This window comes from Trifolium pratense, linkage group LG5 (assembly GCF_020283565.1).
Source record: "Trifolium pratense cultivar HEN17-A07 linkage group LG5, ARS_RC_1.1, whole genome shotgun sequence".
NCBI classification, from domain to species: Eukaryota; Viridiplantae; Streptophyta; class Magnoliopsida; order Fabales; family Fabaceae; genus Trifolium; species Trifolium pratense.
Window position 1 is genome coordinate 43,445,000 of NC_060063.1, and position 22,108 is coordinate 43,467,107.

At 30.2% G+C, this 22,108-nt stretch overlaps 3 protein-coding genes across 5 annotated transcripts; all 3 read left to right on the forward strand.

Annotated features, from left to right (window-relative positions):
• The first annotated feature begins 150 nt into the window (after window positions 1-150).
• LOC123883074 (salicylate carboxymethyltransferase-like) lies at window positions 151-1,247 on the forward strand. Of its 2 annotated transcripts, none has more exons than XM_045931769.1 (2): window positions 151-357; window positions 698-1,247. In XM_045931769.1, exons 1-2 carry the CDS (start codon window positions 259-261, stop codon window positions 1,079-1,081), a joined length of 483 nt encoding a protein of 160 aa, XP_045787725.1. In that variant the 5' UTR covers window positions 151-258; the 3' UTR covers window positions 1,082-1,247. The 2 variants fall into 2 exon arrangements, with proteins under 2 accessions (XP_045787725.1, XP_045787724.1); XM_045931768.1 differs by having other exon boundaries at window positions 155-366.
• A 5,802-nt stretch (window positions 1,248-7,049) lies between these two features.
• On the forward strand, window positions 7,050-11,053 carry LOC123883076 (salicylate carboxymethyltransferase-like). Its single transcript, XM_045931771.1, has 4 exons — window positions 7,050-7,225; window positions 8,629-9,036; window positions 9,346-9,600; window positions 10,197-11,053. Exons 1-4 carry the CDS (start codon window positions 7,154-7,156, stop codon window positions 10,578-10,580), a joined length of 1,119 nt encoding a protein of 372 aa, XP_045787727.1. The 5' UTR covers window positions 7,050-7,153; the 3' UTR covers window positions 10,581-11,053.
• Window positions 11,054-14,956: 3,903 nt separating this feature from the next.
• LOC123883080 (salicylate carboxymethyltransferase-like) lies at window positions 14,957-16,054 on the forward strand. 2 transcript variants are annotated; one of them, XM_045931776.1, is made up of 2 exons: window positions 14,957-15,175; window positions 15,516-16,054. In XM_045931776.1, exons 1-2 carry the CDS (start codon window positions 15,077-15,079, stop codon window positions 15,897-15,899), a joined length of 483 nt encoding a protein of 160 aa, XP_045787732.1. In that variant the 5' UTR covers window positions 14,957-15,076; the 3' UTR covers window positions 15,900-16,054. The 2 variants fall into 2 exon arrangements, with proteins under 2 accessions (XP_045787732.1, XP_045787731.1); XM_045931775.1 differs by having other exon boundaries at window positions 14,963-15,184.
• The last annotated feature ends 6,054 nt before the right edge of the window (window positions 16,055-22,108 follow it).

A 22,108-nucleotide genomic window follows, 5' to 3' on the forward strand; every position in this document is an offset into this window, starting at 1 on the left:
GGGACTGGTTTCTGCAGGTATTAGGCTGGTTTTGGTGTCTGTTTTGGATCATCAATTACTGATACATAGGTGTCTATTTTGATGATGTAATTGGAATTAGTATTTTAATGTGGTTCCCGAGGGTCTAGATAACAAGGGACACATTTACATCAGTAACACAAGTCCCTCAAATGTTGTCAAAGCATACTACAAGCAATTTCAAAAGACTTATCAATTTTTCTCAAGTGTCGCGCAAAGGAACTAGTTGAAGGGGGTCGAATGGTACTAACGATCATGGGAAGACGAAATAACGATCCATGTGACACTGAATATTTATGCGAGGATTGGGAGGTTTTGGCTACTGCTCTAAATGATATGGTATTACAGGTATGTAGCTAGATAGATATCATATTTCATTCCAGATATAATTATTTTTTGTGGAGTTCGGAGTGTGGTAGACAAAATCCACCTCCACTCCTCCCCGTTGCCATACCTATTTTAAGGGAAACGGGTGAGAAATTAACGATCCTTATAAATTTGCACGCTATTAAAAAAAACTACAATTGTTGTCCTAATTAATGTTTGGTTTGTTTTGTTTAAAAGATTATAATTATAATAAAAGTGATAGTCTAATAAAATAATTTATAGATTATTTTAGAGATTTATGAAGTAGAGAAGTTGATTTGTGCTTGTCTAATATAAATATTGTATGCTACAGGGGTTTATAAAGGAAGATCAAGTAAATAATTTTAACATTCCTCATTATTATCCATCTCCATATGAAGTTGAATTGGAAGTTCTCAATGAAGGATCATTTGTCATCAATCGCATAGAGTTGTTTGAAACAGATATAAGTGCTTCTAGTGATAAAAGTGATTTTGATAGTGAATCTAAAATGTCTCGATTATTACTTTGTGACAAGATTGGATATAATGTCGCACGTTGCATGAGAGCTATTCTTGAACCTTTGCTAGTTAGCCACTTTGGTGAAGCTATCATTGAAGACATTTTTAATCGTTACTTGGAAATTTTGATTGATCAAAAACCCAAGGAGAGAAAGAATTATGTTAATGTTACCATATCATTGACAAGAAAGGGATAGTATAAGCGGATGTGGATTGCCTACAATCAATGCAGCTACCCACGGTTAATAAAAGATGGAAAATGATAATTTTTAGGTGAATTCTTCGGTACACGTATTATGTGGACTTGTACCAGTACACTGCTGAGATGGCAAGCATTTAATGCATATTTTATTTCTTTATTAAGTTTTCTATTTTAAACACTACTTTTTAATATTTGCAAATGTATCCTTCACATTAATATAATCATCAATCATGTTCCACAATAAATAAAAGCATATCAAATCTTTCAACCTAGTTTTTTTTTTTTTTAACAAGATTTAAATATTTTAATCCTTCAATATTTTCACCGTTTGATTAATTCATGGGTCATATAAAATGTGTATCCTTTATGTATCCTTGGATTTTTTTTGAATAATTTTTTTAATATTATTAGTTTATAAAGTTTAATATTTATTTATCATTTTTTTTGTTTACATATTTATTTATCGTTTAACCATATATTTACTTTTTTTACAAAAAAAAAATTATAATTTTTAATATGTGTATATATTTTATTGTAATAGTATTAATTTTTAGTGGTTCATAATATTTTATAGGGTTAAATAAGTTTTTAGCCTCTGCAAAATTATTAAATTTAATTTTTCATCTTCATAATAAAATATCATATTTTTATCCCTACTAAATTTTTATGCATGCAATTATAGTGATGTTGTTAAGTTGATGTGTATTTATGATTATTTTGCAAATATAGAACATTATAAGAAGTTTGTCCAAAAATAAGGAGCTCAAAATTTGATTTTTAGGTCAAAATATTTGTTACCTTTATCTTGATATTTTGATATAGAAAATTCATATTTAATTCATACTCGTTTTGAAAAATACTAAAGTTTTGCAATAAACTTTATATATTGATCTATTCTAGACAGGTGTCGCGGCGTGAAAAATCCTCGAGTGTAAACACTCGGAAAACAGAGTCGCCACCGAATTTTATTTATCCCAAAAAGGAAAAGGAAAATATCGAAAAATTAAACCTCCAAAAATGAAAAACATGTTTACAGTCAGGAAGATTATATATGATTATCGAAGTGGTGAATGAATGAATAGATGATAATAATAATGGGTTGTTTTGGGGGTATGATTGCAGGACTTGGTTTTGGTTATATGTTTAAGACTTTGAGTTGTTATTTTGGTTAATTTATTTATGTTAAATTGATGAATACGTTGTTTTGGGGTAGTGCTGGAGATGGAAGATGATTTCTGTAGGTTTCTCGATAAAGATTGCCTTAGATCTGAATCTGTGACAAACCCAGAAATAAAGCTTTCACACAACCACTCACATGGCCAGTGATGAAGGTTGCTTGTGAAATTAATTGGGTTTTAATTTTTGAGTTTAGAACATAATATAGAGATTTATGTTATATGAATGTGTATTTGAGTTAAAATTGATTTTGGATTTATGGTGAAGGTATAAAGATGATGATGAATCTTCTAAATGTTTTTTGCTTTCATCTGTTTATTCATTCGAATTCCGATCATCAAATTTTTTTTATTTGTTTGTTAGTCTAATTAGGTGATATTGAACGGTCGGATTGATTAAATTTTAAATTTTTAATCAAAATTGATAGTTTCGGTTAAAGTTCATGACTCTTTCATTAAAAATAAGTTTCTGATGTGACTGTTACTACAATCTGTCTATCCATTCGGAGTCCGATCATAAAAATTATTTTTTTCATTTGTTTGTTAGTCCAATTAGGTGATATTTAACAGTTGGGTTGATTAAATTTGAAATCTCCGATCAAAATCGATAGTTTCGGTCAAAGTTCACGACCCTTTCATTAAAATAGTTTTCCGGTGAGACTGTTATTACAATCTGTCTATCCATTCGGAGTCCGATTATCAAAAAAAAAATTATTCTTTTGTGAGTCCAATTAGGTGATTTTTTATTTTTTATTTTTGATAAGCCCAATTAGGTGATATTAAACGATCGGATTGATTAAATTCGAGTTCTCCAATAATTGACTTCACTATTTCAACGATTAATAATCTTTCAAAAAGAATCATAGCACTATTAACTATTATCGACATTAAATATAAGTCTTTCAAACATCATATATATATATATATATATATATATATATATATATATATATATATATATATATATATATATATATATATATATGAGTCAGGATCCGTTGACACCAACTAGTTTGACACCAAATGTTACACCTCTCAATAACGTTTTAACCGATATAAATTTTATAAAATCCACCGTTGGATTGAAAGTTTACATCATATAGATCATTTGTGTAAAATTTCAGACAAATCCAAAATCATTTGATATGCTATTGAGACACATAAAGATTAACGGCATTTAAAAAAATACAAAAACCGTTAATTTTGATGTATCTCAATAACATATCAAATGATTTTGGATTTATTTGAAATTTTACACAAATGATCTATATGATGTAAACTTTCAATCCAACGGTGGATTTTATAAAATTTATATCGGTTAAAACGTTATTGAGAGGTGTAACATTTGGTGTCAAACTAGTTGGTGTCAACGGATCCTGACTCTATATATATATATATATATATATATATATATATATATATATATATATATATATATAGTATAATCAATTCATTCGTATAAGTTCAACTTCCATAACTAATTTTGAGTTCACATATATTTCAAAAAATTATGTATTCATATCCTACAACTACATTTCTAAGTCTTAAGAATTTCTAATCCACAACTAAAAATTCCTAGTTCAATCAATATACTTTCAATTTTCTTATCTTTGTTATATAAAGCTAAAGTTTCAAACTTAGATGCCACACAAGTTCATTCTACACTTGCAAAATTAATCACAATTCTATGTATTGAAAATTTCTAATATCTAAATCAAAATTCATAATTCGATAAATACGATTGACGTTAAACTTTGTAGGAAGAACCATGGTAGGGAAGACCACGGTGCAATCACTATTATAAATAAATTTAATTTTTTAATACTTTAAAAATTTGTTTATGAATTAAATATATAAATTGTCAATTTTTTTTATGTCAAAAAATATTAAATTTATTTGTGAACACTGTGAACGAAAATACAGTACTAGTATATTGATAATTGATTTGATATAAAATATTGTAAATAAATTTTAGTATAATGTGCAATACAGATCTTGAACCGTGTGCATGGATTTTAAAACTTCCTCTTCATTAGTTTTGGTAAACGCAATGCTGCAGGGTCTTTTTGATAATTAACAAAAGTTTCATTGCTAAAATTGAAAACAAATTGTCATCTTAATGACATTGAAAGTGGATATTTCTCTACCACTCTCTCGGTGACAACTAGGATGGACTGATTAGCCCAATTTTTATGGATGGGCAACTAAGTTGTCGCCATGTTTTAATTTATGGAAAATGTTAATATGTGCACCAAGGGCACATGTTAAAAATACAAAAGTAGTAATATTTTCTTGTAACTTGTGCATTATACTTTTTAAACATTAAATTTTTTTATGTTATTAAATGCATATTTTTATTTTTAGATACCTTAACATGTGCCCTTGATGCACATGTTAACATGACCCTTAATTTATTTGTTCCCTAGATCTTATTATAAGTGTCATTGTTATACTCCCTTCGTCCCACAATATAGGTAAAAAAAATATTTTCACACTTATTAAGAAAAGTAAAATATGATAATTTTAAGGTTGACTTTTTGTGTGTTTGTTGAAATAAGTTTATGTATATAAAAGTTTGCACACCCTCTTATTCAGGATCTGGATCCACCACTGAGGATTGTGACCCAACCTCAAATTGAAACAATCACTTCGAGAAAAATAACTTGCTTTGAAGCGTTTGGTGATAAGAATATCTGGGTTGGCCATGATCACCTTTGGTTACCCAACATGAAAAGATTAAAAGCGGAAAGTTTTTTAAAACCAATCCACCATCGATATTGTGCATCACGAGCTTAATAATTATATTTCTTTTGTCTCTAAACAGTAACTATAACTATGATTAATAATTTTACAAAAAATTAATATATATATTAATATTTATTATTTTATATAATAATTGTTTATGTATATAAAAGTTTGCACACCCTCTTATTCAGGATCTGGATCCACCACTGAGGATTGTGACCCAAACTCAAATTGAAACAATAACTTCGAGAAAAATACCTTGCTTTGAAGTGTTTGGTGATAAGAATATATTGGTTGGCCATGATCACCCTGGGTTACCCAACATGAAAAGATTGAAAGCGGAAAGTTTTTTAAAACCAGCCCACCATCGATATTGTGCATCACGAGCTTAATAATTTTATTTCTTTTGTCTCTAAATATAGTAACTATCACTATGATTAATAATTTTACAAAAAATTAATATATATTTTAATATTTATTATTTTATATAATAATTGTTTATGTATATAAAAGTTTGCACACCCTCTTATTCAGGATCTGAATCCACCACTGAGGATTGTGACCCAACCTCAAATTAAAACAATCACTTCGAGAAAAATATCTTACTTTGAAGTGTTTGGTGATAAGAATATTTGGGTTGGCCATGATCACCTTGGTTACCCAACATGAAAAGATTGAAAGTTTCTTAAAACCAACATTAATATATATTTTAAGAATATTTGGGTTGGCCATGATCTGATATTGAAAAAATACTTTTATTACGTATACCCAAATTACCCAACATTATATCTTCTTTATGGATTGTAAACAGAACAAATAAGGTGTGGTCCATTAATTGATATGGAGTATTTCACATTGCCATTTGCCAGCAATGATAGTAGGATGCCTAACAAATAAGGGGTACTATCCTCAGCAGTGTTCGGGTTCGTACTAAAAATTGCAAAACAAATAAAAACCGTAATTATTTAATTTGGACCCAATTCTGACTATCTATATTTTCGGTTTGTCCGGGTGGTGGACTGTACAGGTCGGTTATTACGGGTTAAATTAAAACTTTGTTTACATCTAAAACTCCATTATTCAAAAAATATCAATTTTCAAACAGTTCGATATATATCTTTTACACAATGTGACAAAGGATAGAAGAATTAAATAAAAAAACAAAGAGGATGAAAAGCAGTTACTTTATTTCAAATTTGTAGATCTAAAGATAATAATAGATCAAGTAGAAGAAAAACGAAGAGTATACGAGATTTACTTTTATTCGACATTTAGAGTGTCTTGGACGAACTAATATAATTTTTTATTTTATTTTTTTGTTACAAAAAGAGGGCAGAGCCTAAAAAGGAAACTAGAACACTACGCGAACACTCCGAGGCATGCAGGCGCCGGATACATCATAAAAAATGAGACTTTGGAGTTCTCTAGGAGGACTCTCTAGAACATGCAAATCAAAAAAATCAAAGTTAGACTGAAATTAGTTAACCATCAGCTGATTTATTAACTTCTCGCCATGTATGGTTAAACTGAATATGTCAATTCATGTTCTTGAGATCACGAATACGCTTGATCAAAGTAGGAATATTTTCGTTAACGTTGCAGTTTCCTGTTATCATGTCGACCAACATCATCGAATCACTTTCTACTTGAAGATGGATAATTCCTTGCCTACGAGCTAAATTCATTCCGATGTACATGTCCCACATCTCAGCATGGAGCGCATCGCATGAGCCAATTTTACGCGCAAAACTGCTCAAACAATTACCATAGCTATCTCGAAGGAGACCGCCATACCCTCTAATATAAAATATAACGATCATATAAATATTATTCTTTTTATATTTTGTTTTTTGTTTAAAATGTTGACAATGAGGATCGAACATAAGACCTCCTGCATACTACTCAAAGCCCTCACTACTAGACCAAACAATCTGACTTTCTTTTTATATTTTTATAATTATTAATAATTCTTTCATTAATAATTTGTATATCCAATTTCACTTGTCTCTATATTTTTTTAAGTAGTTAATCAAACTTTTTATTAATTCTACACGTCAATATATATATACACACACACCCTAAAACATAAGACCCGTTATTACTTATTAAACACAGAGGATTGAGAAAGGGGGAAATAAAACGTGAGAATGAACTTGGGGCAGGTGCACATGAATGGAGGTGATGGAGAAACAAGTTATGCAAACAACTCATTTTTCCAGGTATATATATGTACATAAAAAGACATGTTGAGTAATTGTGATATCACTCATGTGAGATTGTTTTACACCTTCTCTTTTAATTAGTAACTTTATCCATAACTTTATCCATGTAAGATTTATTTAGTATATGATAGTTTGAGATTGTTATGAGTTTCATGAATCAGGAGCATAATTTGTCTCATGTATGATTTATTTAATATATATGATTGTTATTTTTAGATTGTTATGAGTTCTATAAATGAGTAGCATAATTTGTCCCATGTAAGTTACACTACCACTATCGTATTTTATCCCGCATAGAAAAATGCTAAACAGTGCTCCGGGCACTGGTTAAACTTTTAAAAATAGAAATTATGCCATGAAATGCGTGCATTCAATACAAAGTATCAAAAATTATCTTTTCAATATTAATTTTATTTTTTATTTCCTTTCTTTGTATGCTTAACAAGTGCCCCGAGGACACTCTTTAGCATGACCCTTACTAATATAGTAATTTTAACATACAAAAAAATATGCAAATTACACTACAAATTATTTAATATGCATTAAAAGTATAAATAGGTGCTTATAAAAATGATTTGGTTTATTTAAGGACAGACTCGCACTTGGGCGATAGTATCTGTTTGAGAAAAATAATTGAGTGGACATGGGCACGAAAGAAATAAAGTTTGATTTTTTTGATTGCACGAAGGCAAAAATTTGATTTGATGAGTTCAATTTTTTTATGTTAAAAAAAGAAGGATATTTTTATGATTGAAAAATAAATTAAAAGGTCGGGGGTGCAGAATAAATAACAGGGGGTGTAAAAAAGTTAAAAATAGCAAAAGATGTTCATAAAATTTACAGAACAACAACACTGTATTTTTAAGAAGATATCTATTATGGAAAAAAAAAAAAACTAAGTGGGAAACATGGCCACAAAGTTGAAACTAAGTGGGAAACACGGCCACAAAATATTAGAGAGCAATATTCAAATAATAATAAAAAAGCTTGAATAATCACTACAAGAAAAAACCAAGATCAATGGTAAAGGAATTTATTTACTACAAGAAAAATTGATACTTAAAAATAATTACTAATATATTAATATTTATATAATACTCCCATCCCATATACATAGGAACTACTAGAAACTAAGATCAATGGTATGTTTGATTTTGAAGACAAAGAAATTAAGAGGGAAGAAAAATACCTAAAGAGGGAAGAAACACAAATATGAAAACATAAATTCTAATGTAACTTTTTGTAAAAAAATAAAATAAAAATTTTAATGGAACTTTATTATATTGGGTTTCTTTAATTTCCTTAGAGATACTAATTAGCATTTTCCATTTATAAAATAGATTTGTAATTTTTAATGTCTTGCAAATGTGATAATTATTTTTATTTTTATGTTCTTGTAGGAAAAGGTAATTTCTTTGACAAAGTCTATAAGAGAGGAAGCCATAACTAGCCTCTTCTCCGAGACACTTCCTAGAAGCATTGCAATTGCTGATTTAGGTTGTTCTTGTGGGCCAAATACTTTGTCTGTGCTATTGGAAATTATCATCTTTGTCGAGAAGTTTTGCCAAGAATTGAATTGCTCATCTACCGAATACAAGATTTTTTTTAATGATCTTTCGGGGAATGACTTCAACAGCGTGTTTAAGTCACTTGACAATTTTAAAGTGAAACTACTTGATGAAATTATCAAAACTGAAATGGGTCCTTGCTACTTCTTTGGAGTTCCCGGTTCTTTTTATGGTAGAATCTTTCCTGGTCGAAGTCTAGATTTCGTGCATTCCTCATATAGTCTTCATTGGCTATCAAAGGTTTATATTATTGAAAATGCATTGAATATCTTCAAGTTCTTTATTTTTTTTACTAAATGTTTTAAAGTTTTAGATTTTTTTTTTATTTCCTCTTTTGTTTCCTTAGCAACCCTTAAATCTATACTCTTTTCGTCCCAAAATATAAAGGAAAATTTGTCAAACAAAATTGATGTATTTAATCTAAATTTTTAACCAAATACATCAATTTTTTTTGACCAATTTTCCCTTATATTTTGGGACGGAGGAAGTATATTCGAGCATATAAATATATGTAAACATGTGTTTTTGTTTGTTATGTTGAATTGTTAGGTTCCCGAGGGTCTAGATAACAAGGGACACATTTACATTAGTAACACAAGTCCCTCAAATGTTGTCAAAGCATACTACAAGCAATTTCAAAAAGACTTATCAATTTTTCTCAAGTGTCGCGCAGAGGAGCTAGTTGAAGGTGGTCGAATGGTACTAACGATCATGGGAAGAAGAAATAACGATCCATGTGACACGGAATATTTATGCGACGATTGGGAGGTTTTGGCTACTGCTCTAAATGATATGGTATTACAGGTATGTAGCTAGATAGATATCATATTATAAATGAAAGTAAAAAAAATAATCATCCAATAAATAATAAAAAATATATATTATTTCATAAATACGCACTTTTCTATTTATTGTACTAATTCGCCTTTTGTAATACTTTTCATCGTGTAACATATAAAAATGTGTGCTTAAAATTAGGCATAACAACATAATCTACTGAATTCACCTATTGCGTGTGGGTGCGGGTTGGGAAGAGAAACATGATCCCCATTAGGGTCAAGACGGGGACTCAAATTTCATTCCAGATATAATTAAAACAGCTGTTGGTGCTTATTTTTTGTGGAGTTCGGAGTGTGATAGACAAAATCCACCTCCACTCCTCCCCGTTGCCATACCTATTTTAAGGGAAACGGGTGAGAAATTAATGATCCTTATAAATTTGCACGCTATTAAAAAAAACTCCAATTGTTGTCATAATTAATGTTTGGTTTGTTTTGTTTAAAAGATTATAATTATAATAAAAGTGATAGTCTAATAAAATAATTTATAGATTATTTTAGAGATTTATGAAGTAGAGAAGTTGATTTGTGCTTGTCTAATATGAATATTGTATGCTACAGGGGTTTATAAAGGAAGATCAAGTAAATAATTTTAACATTCCTCATTATTATCCATCTCCATATGAAGTTGAATTGGAAGTTCTCAATGAAGGATCATTTGTCATCAATCGCATAGAGTTGTTTGAAACAGATTTAAGTGCTTCTAGTGATAAAAGTGATTTTGATAGTGAATCTAAAATGTCTCGATTATTTCTTTGTGACAAGATTGGATATAATTTCGCACGTTGCATGAGAGCTTTTGTTGAACCTTTGCTAGTTAGCCACTTTGGTGAAGCTATCATTGAAGACATTTTTAATCGTTACTTGGAAATTTTGATTGATCAAAAACCCAAGGAGAGAAAGAATTATGTTAATGTTACCATATCATTGACAAGAAAGGGATAGTATAAGCGGATGTGGAATGCCTACAATAAATGCAGCTACTCACGGTTAATAAAAGATGCAAAATGATAATTAGTGTTGAGAATAATTTTTTAATATCTTTATGATTTATGATTTATATTTATGTTTAGAATATTTATTATTTAGATTAGTTTGTTATTTAAAGATATTATTTAGGAAAAAATAAAAATCTCATAAGAGGATTTGATTTTTTTTTTTTTATTTGAATTTTCTACTATCCAATTTGAGCTCTGTCTACGGCACGCGAGTTAAATTCAACGGCCAGATTAAATCAAGGAAGATCTGTAGGTTGTTGTACTGTGGTATTGAACTTAAACAACTAGTTGATTATAATAAAATTATTATTAAGTTGGCCGAAATCAAAGTGGTACAATATGGATTTTTAATGTATATGAAGGGTGTTTTTTTTTTTTTTTTTTTTTTTATAACATTAATCTCCTCAATCTTCTTCTAAACTCACAAATTAAACCACCAAATTACTAGCATCTGTATATTTATTCGGAGTCCGATCATCAATTTTTTTTTTATTTGTTTGTTAATCCAATTAGGTGATATTGAACGGTCGGATTGATTAAATTTTAAATCTCTAATCAAAATCGGTAGTTTCGGTTAAAGTTCATGACTCTTTCATTAAAAATAAGTTTCTGATGTGACTGTTACTACTAAAGGGATTTAAGAGGGGTTTTTCAAAATAATTAATCCTCTTAGCGGAACAATCCCGATGAACGGATCTTGATTAAACCATTAATCACAAATCAAAGAACACAAAACCACAAGTTTATGTGTTTACCTCTTGAAGTGCAGAATCTTTGAGGTAGAAACTGTTTCTGATCACGAGCAAAGCAAAGTAGCGATGCATCTACTCAGTCCACACGAACAGAACATCTCCAATGACCGGTGCTAGCCAATTTCACCAGAGATTCAGAGAGAATAGGGTTTAGAGAGCGGCGGCTAGGTTTCACTTTGTAAATTAGGTTAAAAGCATACAAAACTTCATCACAAGGGTTCTATTTATAGAACCACTTGTGTGGTCATCAAACCAAGCATTGCACCGTACCTTACGGTGGACCGCATTTCTCTATTTTCATAAATTAAATAATAAGTCATACTTAATTATTTAATTACTAATAAGTCCTACTTATTATTTTATAAATAAGTCTTACCTATCTATTTCTCTCATCTATCTGTTCTTTGTGTGTGACCCTATAGGTTCTCGTAACGTTGGCGATAATATTAAATCACATATTTAATATTATAAACAGTGAGCGGTATCTAGCAACACATCACTGCTACCCAAGTGACGAGAATGTCATGTGATCTGACGAAACCTTTATGTGATAACGATCGTGTGTATAATTACCCCTTTGCCCTTATGTCTATATTGAACACAAGGCATAGTATGTCACCCTTGCTAAGTTCAATATTGGGCCCATAGACATATCTCCTGTTATGTAGGAGGGGCAAATTTCATCTAGGTCACTCATGTCCCTCAGCATGATTCGTGGAATACCCATCAACCAACTTTATAGTCATCCTGTTACGGATAACGTTTGAATGGCAACAAGGTAATACACTCCTACATCTAGGGTACATAGTGATTTCAGGTCGAAGGGTGGAATACACCATTATCACTATGAGAATAACTTATGACACTTTTCATAACATAGTATGTAGTATTCTCATGGCGGGTCAATCCAATATAAATATTACTCCTAACATTTATATCTATGTGAAGACTTGATATCTCATATCCATGACTCGTGAGATGAGGTCATCAGTCTACTCACATAATAGTCTCTATGTTTTATCGTTATCCCACATCACAGTAAAACTTGACTATGGATACTTTAAGAATAGTGTCCTTATGTTTAATGGAGTCTCACTATTAAGTCACACTTAATGTTCCATTAATTAGACTAGCTATTCTAGGGACTTTATTAGTTTCAAATAAACATAATAAAATAATGCCTTATTATATATATTAAATATATAAATCAAAGTCATCATACAAAAGACGATTCTATCAAAATAGATTGGCTTTTAGGGCTTACTCCAACAACTACAATCTGTCTATCCATTCAGAGTCCGATCATAAAAATTATATTTTTTCATTTGTTTGTTAGTCCAATTATGTGATGTTTAACGGTCGGATTGATTAAATTTGAAATTTTCGATCAAAATCGTTAGTTTCGGTCAAAGTTGACGACCCTTTCATTAAAACTAGTTTTTCGGTGAGACTGTTATTACAATTTGTCTATCCATTCGGAGTCCGATCATCAAAATTCTTGTTTTCATTCGTTTGTGAGTCCAATTAAGTGATATTGAACTGTCCAATACAAGATTTTTTTTAATGATCTTTCAGGGAATGACTTCAACAGCGTGTTTAAGTCACTTGACAATTTTAAAGTGAAACTACTTGATGAAATTATCAAAACTGAAATGGGTCCTTGCTACTACTTTGGAGTTCCCGGTTCTTTTTATGGTAGAATTTTTCCTGATTGAAGTCTAGATTTCGTGATTCCTCATATAGTCTTCATTGGCTATCAAAGGTTTATATTATTGAAAATGCATTGAATATCTTCAAGTTTTTTATTTTTTTTTTACTAAATGTTTTAAAGTTTTAGAATTTTTTCACAATTTTTTTTTATTTCCTCTTTTGTTTCCTTAACAACCCTTAAATCTATACTCTTTTCATCCCAAAATATAAGGGAAAATTTGTCAACCAAAATTGATGTATTTAATCCAAATTTTTAACCAAATACATCAACTTTCTTTGACCAATTTTCCCTTATATTTTGGGACGGAGAAAGTATATTCGAGCATATAAATATATGTATACTACTAGAAAATTCGCTTTTAGAGACCGAAATAATTCGGTCGCTATAGAGACCGAATTAGAGACCAAATTTCGAGTTTCTAAGTTTAAAAAAAAAATCGGTCGCTAAGTAATTATAGAGACCGAATTAGAGACCGATTATTAGCGACCAATATTTCGGTCGCTGTTAGAGATCGAACTAGAGACCAAAAGTTTTAGCTTCAAAGTAAAAAAAATCGGTCGCTAAATCGGTCGCTAAGGGATTTTAGAGACCGAATTGGAGACCGATTATTATGAGCGACAGTAGTTCCGACGCAAAGTTTTTTATTTTTGCCAAATCACCCAGAAGTTTATTTAATTTAATACTAATAATAAGAATTATTAAATTAAATTAATAGTAGTATTATTTTATAGAACAAAATATTATTATCATTATTATTATTATTAAACTTTTTTTTAGACCGATTATTATTAAACATAAAAAAAAATTGCAACACCCAGAATTGATATATTCCATCACTCTCAAAACTAAACTAATTGACTCAGAGCTTATAAAAAATAAAATAAAAAACTAATTGACACAGAGAAACTAAAACTTTAGCTTTGAGTGTGGCGTCCTTGCTTCGAGTTCGGGAAGATGACGAAGAAACGAAACCCTTCGAGTTTGATTTTGTCGTTCACCACCAAATTCCTCTACGTTGGTTACTTCAAATCCTCAAATCCCTATGACTGTTGCTTCAAATCTCATTCACCGTATGGTTAATCGCGGAAAATTGATTTGAAGTTTCATAGATTGAAGCTCATGTGCACTTTAATCGTTCCACCTCCCATTGCGAAGAACAATCGATGGCTCAAACAAACTGTTCTGACCCTAGCTTCAGATCCAAACCCTAGAATGTAAGTTTCCTTTTCATCATCTCCGACCTTTTGATTTGATATTTGTCTAGCTTTAATTTTTCAGTTTATAATCGATGATCTTAGTAAGATATCTTGTTTTATGGGTGAATGAGTGATCAAAGAGTACAATATTTGATTTCACTTTGAAATGGTTCTATCTATGGTATGTGTTAATTGTTGAAATTTGGTAAGAAATTTGAATCATGGTTCTAGGGTTTTAATTTTGAGGATAGAAGGTATGTTTCTGAAGAGATAATTTAGTATTGGTTTCTATAATTTTGTTACATTTAGATGCATATGCAGATAGATGTTATGCTCTAAAATGATGATCTCAATTTTAAGTGTCGTTGAAGAAGTAATGAGCTTAATGTGACCAATTGTAATTGGTTTGGGAGCATTTGAATTCCACACCTGTAAAGAAAATGGGGAAATGGGGAATTTTGCAGCATTTTTGGGGATTTGAGAATGATTTATGCATGATATTTTAGACTGGTTTATGCTTGTTTTAGGGACTGGTTTCTGCAGGTATTAGGCTGGTTTTGGTGTCTGTTTTGGATCATCAATTACTGATACATAGGTGTCTATTTTGATGATGTAATTGGAATTAGTATTTTAATGTGGTTCCCGAGGGTCTAGATAACAAGGGACACATTTACATCAGTAACACAAGTCCCTCAAATGTTGTCAAAGCATACTACAAGCAATTTCAAAAGACTTATCAATTTTTCTCAAGTGTCGCGCAAAGGAACTAGTTGAAGGGGGTCGAATGGTACTAACGATCATGGGAAGACGAAATAACGATCCATGTGACACTGAATATTTATGCGAGGATTGGGAGGTTTTGGCTACTGCTCTAAATGATATGGTATTACAGGTATGTAGCTAGATAGATATCATATTTCATTCCAGATATAATTATTTTTTGTGGAGTTCGGAGTGTGGTAGACAAAATCCACCTCCACTCCTCCCCGTTGCCATACCTATTTTAAGGGAAACGGGTGAGAAATTAACGATCCTTATAAATTTGCACGCTATTAAAAAAAACTACAATTGTTGTCCTAATTAATGTTTGGTTTGTTTTGTTTAAAAGATTATAATTATAATAAAAGTGATAGTCTAATAAAATAATTTATAGATTATTTTAGAGATTTATGAAGTAGAGAAGTTGATTTGTGCTTGTCTAATATAAATATTGTATGCTACAGGGGTTTATAAAGGAAGATCAAGTAAATAATTTTAACATTCCTCATTATTATCCATCTCCATATGAAGTTGAATTGGAAGTTCTCAATGAAGGATCATTTGTCATCAATCGCATAGAGTTGTTTGAAACAGATATAAGTGCTTCTAGTGATAAAAGTGATTTTGATAGTGAATCTAAAATGTCTCGATTATTACTTTGTGACAAGATTGGATATAATGTCGCACGTTGCATGAGAGCTATTCTTGAACCTTTGCTAGTTAGCCACTTTGGTGAAGCTATCATTGAAGACATTTTTAATCGTTACTTGGAAATTTTGATTGATCAAAAACCCAAGGAGAGAAAGAATTATGTTATTGTTACCATATCATTGACAAGAAAGGGATAGTATAAGCGGATGTGGATTGCCTACAATCAATGCAGCTACCCACGGTTAATAAAAGATGGAAAATGATAATTTTTAGGTGAATTCTTCGGTACACGTATTATGTGGACTTGTACCAGTACACTGCTGAGATGGCAAGCATTTAATGCATATTTTATTTCTTTGTTAAGTTTTCTATTTTAAACACTACTTTTTAATATTTGCAAATGTATCCTTCACATTAATATAATCATCAATCATGTTCCACAATAAATAAAAGCATATCAAATCTTTCAACCTAGTTTTTTTTTTTTTTTAACAAGATTTAAATATTTTAATCCTTCAATATTTTCACCGTTTGATTAATTCATGGGTCATATAAAATGTGTATCCTTTATGTATCCTTGGATTTTTTTTGAATAATTTTTTTAATATTATTAGTTTATAAAGTTTAATATTTATTTATCATTTTTTTTGTTTACATATTTATTTATCGTTTAACCATATATTTACTTTTTTTACAAAAAAAAAATTATAATTTTTAATATGTGTATATATTTTATTGTAATAGTATTAATTTTTAGTGGTTCGTAATATTTTATAGGGTTAAATAAGTTTTTAGCCTCTGCAAAATTATTAAATTTAATTTTTCATCTTCATAATAAAATATCATATTTTTATCCCTACTAAATTTTTATGCATGCAATTATAGTGATGTTGTTAAGTTGATGTGTATTTATGATTATTTTGCAAATATAGAACATTATAAGAAGTTTGTCCAAAAATAAGGAGCTCAAAATTTGATTTTTAGGTCAAAATATTTGTTACCTTTATCTTGATATTTTGATATAGAAAATTCATATTTAATTCATACTCGTTTTGAAAAATACTAAAGTTTTGCAATAAACTTTATATATTGATCTATTCTAGACAGGTGTCGCGGCGTGAAAAATCCTCGAGTGTAAACACTCGGAAAACAGAGTCGCCACCGAATTTTATTTATCCCAAAAAGGAAAAGGAAAATATCGAAAAATTAAACCTCCAAAAATGAAAAACATGTTTACAGTCAGGAAGATTATATATGATTATCGAAGTGGTGAATGAATGAATAGATGATAATAATAATGGGTTGTTTTGGGGGTATGATTGCAGGACTTGGTTTTGGTTATATGTTTAAGACTTTGAGTTGTTATTTTGGTTAATTTATTTATGTTAAATTGATGAATACGTTGTTTTGGGGTAGTGCTGGAGATGGAAGATGATTTCTGTAGGTTTCTCGATAAAGATTGCCTTAGATCTGAATCTGTGACAAACCCAGAAATAAAGCTTTCACACAACCACTCACATGGCCAGTGATGAAGGTTGCTTGTGAAATTAATTGGGTTTTAATTTTTGAGTTTAGAACATAATATAGAGATTTATGTTATATGAATGTGTATTTGAGTTAAAATTGATTTTGGATTTATGGTGAAGGTATAAAGATGATGATGAATCTTCTAAATGTTTTTTGCTTTCATCTGTTTATTCATTCGAATTCCGATCATCAAATTTTTTTTATTTGTTTGTTAGTCTAATTAGGTGATATTGAACGGTCGGATTGATTAAATTTTAAATTTTTAATCAAAATTGATAGTTTCGGTTAAAGTTCATGACTCTTTCATTAAAAATAAGTTTCTGATGTGACTGTTACTACAATCTGTCTATCCATTCGGAGTCCGATCATAAAAATTATTTTTTTCATTTGTTTGTTAGTCCAATTAGGTGATATTTAACAGTTGGGTTGATTAAATTTGAAATCTCCGATCAAAATCGATAGTTTCGGTCAAAGTTCACGACCCTTTCATTAAAATAGTTTTCCGGTGAGACTGTTATTACAATCTGTCTATCCATTCGGAGTCCGATTATCAAAAAAAAAATTATTCTTTTGTGAGTCCAATTAGGTGATTTTTTATTTTTTATTTTTGATAAGCCCAATTAGGTGATATTAAACGATCGGATTGATTAAATTCGAGTTCTCCAATAATTGACTTCACTATTTCAACGATTAATAATCTTTCAAAAAGAATCATAGCACTATTAACTATTATCGACATTAAATATAAGTCTTTCAAACATCATATATATATATATATATATATATATATATATATATATATATATATGAGTCAGGATCCGTTGACACCAACTAGTTTGACACCAAATGTTACACCTCTCAATAACGTTTTAACCGATATAAATTTTATAAAATCCACCGTTGGATTGAAAGTTTACATCATATAGATCATTTGTGTAAAATTTCAGACAAATCCAAAATCATTTGATATGCTATTGAGACACATAAAGATTAACGGCATTTAAAAAAATACAAAAACCGTTAATTTTGATGTATCTCAATAACATATCAAATGATTTTGGATTTATTTGAAATTTTACACAAATGATCTATATGATGTAAACTTTCAATCCAACGGTAGATTTTATAAAATTTATATCGGTTAAAACGTTATTGAGAGGTGTAACATTTGGTGTCAAACTAGTTGGTGTCAACGGATCCTGACTCTATATATATATATATATATAGTATAATCAATTCATTCGTATGAGTTCAACTTCCATAACTAATTTTGAGTTCACATATATTTCAAAAAATTATGTATTCATATCCTACAACTACATTTCTAAGTCTTAAGAATTTCTAATCCACAACTAAAAATTCCTAGTTCAATCAATATACTTTCAATTTTCTTATCTTTGTTATATAAAGCTAAAGTTTCAAACTTAGATGCCACACAAGTTCATTCTACACTTGCAAAATTAATCACAATTCTATGTATTGAAAATTTCTAATATCTAAATCAAAATTCATAATTCGATAAATACGATTGACGTTAAACTTTGTAGGAAGAACCATGGTAGGGAAGACCACGGTGCAATCGCTATTATAAATAAATTTAATTTTTTAATACTTTAAAAATTTGTTTATGAATTAAATAAATAAATTGTCAATTTTTTTTATGTCAAAAAATATTAAATTTATTTGTGAACACTGTGAACGAAAATACAGTACTAGTATATTGATAATTGATTTGATATAAAATATTGTAAATAAATTTTAGTATAATGTGCAATACAGATCTTGAACTGTGTGCATGGATTTTAAAACTTCCTCTTCATTAGTTTTGGTAAACGCAATGCTGCAGGGTCTTTTTGATAATTAACAAAAGTTTTATTGTTAAAATTGAAAACAAATTGTCATCTTAATGACATTGAAAGTGGATATTTCTCTACCACTCTCTCGGTGACAACTAGGATTGACTGATTAGCCCAATTTATTTGTTCCCTAGATCTTATTATAAGTGTCATTGTTGTACTCCATTCGTCCCAAAATATAGGTAAAAAAAATATTTTCACACTTATTAAGAAAAGTAAAATATGATAATTTTAAGGTTGACTTTTTGTGTGTTTGTTGAAATAAGTTTATGTATATAAAAGTTTGCACACCCTCTTATCCACCACTGAGGATTGTGACCCAATGATCAGTGCATTTTGGCACATATTTTATGGCTTTGTACTTTGACATATCGGAAGCTTTTCTAGCCTAATATTAACTTTTTACCATGTTTCTAAACTTTGGGTCATAATTGAGCTCTAATGTATTTCTTTGATTAATTTTCGGATTTAATTGCATGTTGATCCTTCTCAGTCCGCAGGTCATAACTTGAGCTATGAGTATCGGATTGAGGTGTGCGAATATGCGTTGGAAATACAAGAGAAAGAGCTACAACTTTCATGTTAAGGCCAGAACCCAGTTCAGAGCGCAAAGCAGTCAAATATTTACGTTTATGTTCCAGACTTTATGAAATAATGTAATTTCGGGTCAAACTTATGTTTTTCGACACGTAGCTTTTTAAGCCCAATTTTCTCTGAGTACTTAAGCAAAAACACAGCTAGGGTTTCAGGGACAATTGAGTATTCACGCAAAATAGAAAAGAATGGCTGCTTTGCTCTCATGGAAGCCTAAAAACCCTAGGTTGATAATTCATTGGTATACGGGAACATCGTTCATGACTTCTTGAGGTTCAATTCTTAATAGTAATTCAGTTTATTTATTTACTGTCTTCTCTTATCAATTCATGCTCTTTATTTATTTATGAAACTCGAATATATAGTGATGCTTAATCTCTGTTTCGAGTTATATATTGCGAGACTTTTCGGATTGATTCATCGCTTGTATGACTAGTTCGAATAGGAATTGATATAGGTTTTTTCGCGCTTAGCAAAAAAGGGTTGGTCGAACTTTGTCATGATACAAACCGTGTTCTAAGTGACGCTTGCTCACTACCCATGGTTAGTTGAACACATTCTTTGCTTAATCGAATGAATTCGTATAAAACTGCTTATCGCTTGTATAATCGGTCTTATAAACCAACCAAGGCATGAATATATAAACAATATTTTATGTGAACCGAGGATAGAATCATAACGAAGTTTTCCTAAAACCAATGGATTGATCATCTTTTTATCAATTGAATTTCTAATACTCTTTCGATCTAAACAAACCCAAAACCCCCTTCTAATTGTGTTATTCATTGTTGTTATTTTTACTAATTATTAAATTAGAGGTCCTTGTGAGACGACCAAGGTTAACTACCTTGTTACTACTTTTCTTAATTAAAACTTATTTTGATCACGAAACGACAGTGATCAAATTGGCGCCGTTGCCGGGGATCTCTGATTAGGATTAGTAAAATTTAGAACTAACTAACATTACTAACACTTTTTGTTTTGTGAGTTTTTGTTGTGTTTCAGGTTCTGACGTTGAATTTTGCAGTGAAGCTGAAAAAATAGTTAATTTTCGGTTGATATCTCAGATTGATCCGAAATTTGGTCCACAAATCCGAAAAAAATCACGGAACAAAACTTTCGTATTTTTGATACGAAAATTGAAGCTGAAATTGCGAAATTCCTTCGTTTAGACCACGTTTTATTTTTTTTGAATTTTCCATACATTTAAAAAAATCCCAAAAAATTATATTTAGATTTGTTTGATTTTTAGAGATTTTAGGTGTTATTTTTAATTTTTTTTAGATTTTATTTGACTCGGTTTTCATTTTTCTCTTCATTTTATTTAGACAAAAAAAAAACCAATAAAAAAATGGGAGATTCATCGGACCAGTTGGCTTATATCATAAATTGCTTGGATGCAAGAAAACAACAATCTTGCTATCAAAATTATATTCCAACTGTGATGTGTAATATTTGTTCTTCGAGTTTTCATATTAGTGATGATTGTCCTACATTTTTAGATACTTTTTGTGGTGAGACGCAATTTGTAGGTAATTTTCAAGGACAATACTATCAAGAACAAAATTCATATCCTGCTGAGCAGCCTATTTGGTCACATCCACAGTTTCAGCAAATTGATTCATTGGTGGTTGAGCCACAACCTAGTTTGGAAGAATTGATAAAGCAGATGGCTGAACATAATAAGCAAATGGATGAATGGATGCAATCCTCTCTTCAAAGTTTATCAGTCCAAGTTGAGCAAATACTCTCCAATGCCCATCTAATTCAAGAGAAGAAGATGTTGCATGATGATGTACAACCTGCTGCACTCTTAGAGGTAATGCAATGTGATACAAGTGTTGATGAAACTTGTAACACCCTAACCCATACTACCCTTAAAAACGTAATATTAAAAACTTTTTAACAAGTGTAAAGGCAGAGTGCCACGCGGTAATTAAAACACAAGCATACACACAGAGCGTCATGAAGTTTAACATGAAAAGCAACAGCGGATTCAATCGCACCAAGCATGCATATATATACATATATATATACATAAGCCATATTCATCCCTAAGGATGTCACTTATACAAAAACTAGCATATCAAAAAGGTAACACCGATATACGATGAAATCCAAGCGTAATCCCCGACTCGATGTTACATTACCAGAGCATTTACTATTTACAAACTCTAGCCAAAAGCTAGTACTAAGAGGAGTAATCTATGCTAAGTCTCCTCACCAAAAGGTACTTCAACACCCAGCTAAAACAGCAGTCTAAACGTCGGCACAGTCCTCAGCCTGAATATCTGAACCCCCAAAGGTCCAGCAAATAACACAAAGCAGAGAGTTAGAAAACATAATCGCATATCATACGAGTATAAGAAAGGTCTTACACTTTCGAACTACATCATGCATATTCTAACTCACGCCAAAACATCGCACTA

What these genes read in the sequence shown, in the direction of transcription:
- LOC123883074 (XM_045931768.1), top strand. Translation starts at nt 259, where the DNA reads ATGGTACTAACGATCATGGGAAGACGAAATAACGATCCATGTGACACT. An exon ending in TAAATGATATGGTATTACAG is followed by an intron (nt 367 to 697) that starts GTATGTAGCTAG and finishes TGTATGCTACAG; the next exon opens with GGGTTTATAAAGGAAGATCA.
- LOC123883080 (XM_045931775.1), top strand. Translation starts at nt 15,077, where the DNA reads ATGGTACTAACGATCATGGGAAGACGAAATAACGATCCATGTGACACT. An exon ending in TAAATGATATGGTATTACAG is followed by an intron (nt 15,185 to 15,515) that starts GTATGTAGCTAG and finishes TGTATGCTACAG; the next exon opens with GGGTTTATAAAGGAAGATCA.
- LOC123883076 (XM_045931771.1), top strand. Translation starts at nt 7,154, where the DNA reads ATGAACTTGGGGCAGGTGCACATGAATGGAGGTGATGGAGAAACAAGT. An exon ending in CAAACAACTCATTTTTCCAG is followed by an intron (nt 7,226 to 8,628) that starts GTATATATATGT and finishes ATGTTCTTGTAG; the next exon opens with GAAAAGGTAATTTCTTTGAC. An exon ending in TAAATGATATGGTATTACAG is followed by an intron (nt 9,601 to 10,196) that starts GTATGTAGCTAG and finishes TGTATGCTACAG; the next exon opens with GGGTTTATAAAGGAAGATCA.